Source organism: Bidens hawaiensis, unplaced genomic scaffold (assembly GCF_021521415.1).
Source record: "Bidens hawaiensis isolate Kalapana, Puna unplaced genomic scaffold, B.hawaiensis_p1.1 tig00013942_1, whole genome shotgun sequence".
In the NCBI taxonomy this organism is placed as follows: domain Eukaryota; kingdom Viridiplantae; phylum Streptophyta; class Magnoliopsida; order Asterales; family Asteraceae; genus Bidens; species Bidens hawaiensis.
In genome coordinates this window covers 175,429-178,863 of record NW_027492192.1, presented here as the reverse complement: position 1 = coordinate 178,863, position 3,435 = coordinate 175,429, and the positions used below count along the sequence as shown (strand labels likewise).

The following is a 3,435-nucleotide window of genomic DNA, read 5'->3' as shown; positions in this document are numbered from 1 at the left end:
AAGATGATGCATGGCGTTGGCACGCAAAACTTGGGCACATCAATTTCGAGTTAATGAAATCGATGGCTAAGAAGGATATTGTACGAGGTTTACCACATGATGAACACGAAAATCAGTTATGTGAATCGTGTTTGGTGGGTAAACAAACGAGGCGTTCATTTCCGGATAGATCCTCGTTTAGAGCATCCCAACCTTTGGAGTTAGTTCATGGTGATTTATGCGGTCCAATAACCCCATCCACTATCTCGGGTAATAGGTATGTCTTTGTTATTATAGACGATTACTCACGATATATGTGGACGTTTTTATTGAAAGAAAAAGGTGAAGCGTTTGAAAGTTTTAAGAGGTTTAAAGCCCTAATCGAGACGGAGGCGGGTTTACCAATGAAAACTCTTCGAACAGACAGGGGAGGAGAATTCACTTCACATGATTTCAATCGGTTCTGCGATGAAAGTGGAATTATTCGGCATTTAACCGCCCCGTACACGCCACAACAAAATGATGTGGTAGAAAGGCGAAAGAGAACTTTAATGGGGATGGTGTGGAGTATTCTAAAGGCAATGCAGGTACCGAATTATATGTGGGGAAAAGCGGTCTGACATTCAACCTTTTTAATCAGTCGGGTCCCAACCCGGGCCTTGGTTGATCAAACTCCATATGAACGGTTCAAGAAAAGGAAACCGATTATTGAACACATTCGAGTATTTGGGTGCATGGCGTATGCTAAAGTTGATAGTGTAAATCTAAAGAAACTTGATGACAGGTCAAGACAGCTCGTTTATCTCGGGTCGGAGACGGGTTCAAAAGCATACCGTCTCTTCGATCCGAACACACGGAAAATTGTTGTTAGTCGAGACGTTGTGTTTGACGAAAACAAAGAGTGGAATTGGGTAAAGAAAGTCGAGAAGAATGACTACGAGCCGGGTATGTTTTCTATTGTTTGGGGGGTGCGGTTGACAATGGAACTGGTCAAATCGAACCCACTATTGAAGAAACGTCTAGAAGCAACCCGGGTAGCCCAAGCTTTGAACCTGCATCATCGGTTCAACACGAGTCCAACGACTCAGCCGAACCAATTCATATCGGGCCTAATTCCTCAACCCGCTCTTAAGTTCAGTTGACGAGTAATGGGTCACAGGTCCATTCGGGTGAAAATGAGGCCCAAACGGGTCTAAGACGTTCAACCCGAGTCTCGGTATTACCAAGAAGATTACAAGAAAATTATGTGTTACATATTGATTCTGACTATGAGCAATTGCTTCTTACAGCAAGTGGTGAACCAAGTAGCTATTTGGAGGCTAAGTCAAACCAAGAATGGGTTCGTGCTATGAATACCAAGATCGATTCGATAAACAAGAATGAAACATGGAGGTTAGTTGAACTTCCAAAGGATGCAAAATGTATCGGGTTGAAGTGGGTGTTCAAAATCAAACGAAATGCAGATGAAACGATAAACAAGTATAAAGCTCGGTTGGTTGCAAAGGGTTACGTGCAACAACCCGGGATTGACTTTGATGATGTTTTCGCTCCGGTAGCCCGAATTGAGACCGTTCGGCTACTAATCGCATTGGCTGCATCTAACGGGTGGGAAATCCACCATCTTGATGTAAAGACGGCATTTCTACATGGTGAATTGAAAGAAGTTGTGTTCGTTTCTCAACCCGAAGGATACGAGAAAAAAGGCGAGGAGGCAAAAGTTTATAAGTTGTCAAAGGCCTTGTACGGGTTAAGGCAAGCTCCCCGAGCTTGGAACACAAAGCTCGATAACATCCTACGAGACATGAAGTTTCAAAAATGTTCCAAGGAACAATCGGTTTACCGAAAGATGGATGGAAAACATTTTTTGATCGTAACCGTGTATGTGGATGATTTATTTCTGACAGGTACAAGCTCGAGTATAATTTCCGATTTCAAAAGGGGTACGGCGACCAAGTTTGAGATGTCGGATCTCGGGAAGTTAACCTACTATCTCGGAATCGAAGTATTCCAACGAAAGGACGAGATAATAATTACACAAGAAGGATACGCCAAAAGAATTCTGAAGGAGACCGGTATGCAAAACTGTAATCCGTCTCAAGTCCCGATGGATCACGGTGTGAAATACTCAAAAGCCTAGAATGAAGTCGAACTCGATGCAACCGAGTATCGAAAGGTAGTGGGTTGCTTACGGTATTTATTACACACTCTTCCGGATATGGCGTACTATGTGGATATTGTTAGTCGATATATGCAAAGTCCACGAGAATCTCATGGTATGGCAATACGACACCTATTGAGATATTTGAAGAAAACGACGAGTTACGGGATCAAGTACGGGAAGAACGGGTCCAAAAGACTTGTAGGTTATAGTGATAGTAGTCACAACATAGATAAGGATGATGGTAGAAGTACCACGGGGCACGTGTTTTATTACGGGCAATCTCCAATTACATGGTGCTCACAAAAGCAAGCGACAGTTGCACTCTCATCGTGTGAAGCCGAGTACATGGCGGCTTTAGCAGCCGCATGTCAAGCTGTATGGCTTCGAGAGTTGTTGAGCGAGTTGACTGGAGAAGCATTGCAGAAAGTTATGTTGAAAGTTGATAACACGTCCGCAATAGCCCTTGTGAAAAATTCGGTTTTTAACAACCGAACAAAGCATATAAAGTCTCGCTTTCATTTTATCCGAGATTGCTACAACGACGGCGAGGTCGATGTTGAGCACATTAGCGGGAAAGAGCAACGAGCCGATATCCTCACTAAAGCACTCGTAAGAATCAAGTTCATGGAGATGCACGAGTTACTTGGAGTTGAAGACCTTACTAATCCGAATCAGAAATTAGGGGGGTGAATGTTGGATTAATTTCTATTCCGGGTCACAAGTCGGTGAACCGGGCCTAAGAGGTTTTAACAAGTCGGTTAAAGTCTAAGGGGTATTATGAAGCATTCCATATGCTTGGTGGCCAAGTTCACCTTGTTGGCCAAGTTGACATTGTTGCCCAAGTTCACCTTGGTGGCCAAGTTGAGTGGTGACCACATATTATGCTTGGTGACCAAGTTGGGTTACTAGTATAAATACATGTACAAAGTTAGTGTTAGACACAACATCACAACAACAACAACAAACACAACAATCACCACCATCACTACCAAAGTTATTGTAATCAGTTTTTTGAGTTATATTTTCTGGTTATAATATAAGTCGGTTATTTACAAGTTGTGCGTTCATTATCGTTTATCCTTCTTGATAACGTGCGGGGAACACCAAGGAAAAAGAGTGTTTCTACCAAGGATCGCACTCGCCGTATCTAAAGACGACATGTCAGGTGTAGCGTTGCTTTTAAAATAATACTGTTCGTTGAGGTTATATTAATAAATGTCATGTCTTACTATCTTACTAACTACATGTATTGTTTCACTTCTATTTTATGTTTGTTACTGGTATTTTTAATGTTT

The 3,435-nt window shown here is 42.2% G+C and overlaps 1 protein-coding gene across 1 annotated transcript; it reads left to right on the top strand.

Moving 5' to 3' along the window:
• The first annotated feature begins 2,194 nt into the window (after positions 1 to 2,194).
• LOC143545348 (secreted RxLR effector protein 161-like) lies at positions 2,195 to 2,830 on the top strand. Its single transcript, XM_077037256.1, has one exon. It carries the CDS (start codon positions 2,195 to 2,197, stop codon positions 2,828 to 2,830), a length of 636 nt encoding a protein of 211 aa, XP_076893371.1.
• Positions 2,831 to 3,435: the final 605 nt, after the last annotated feature.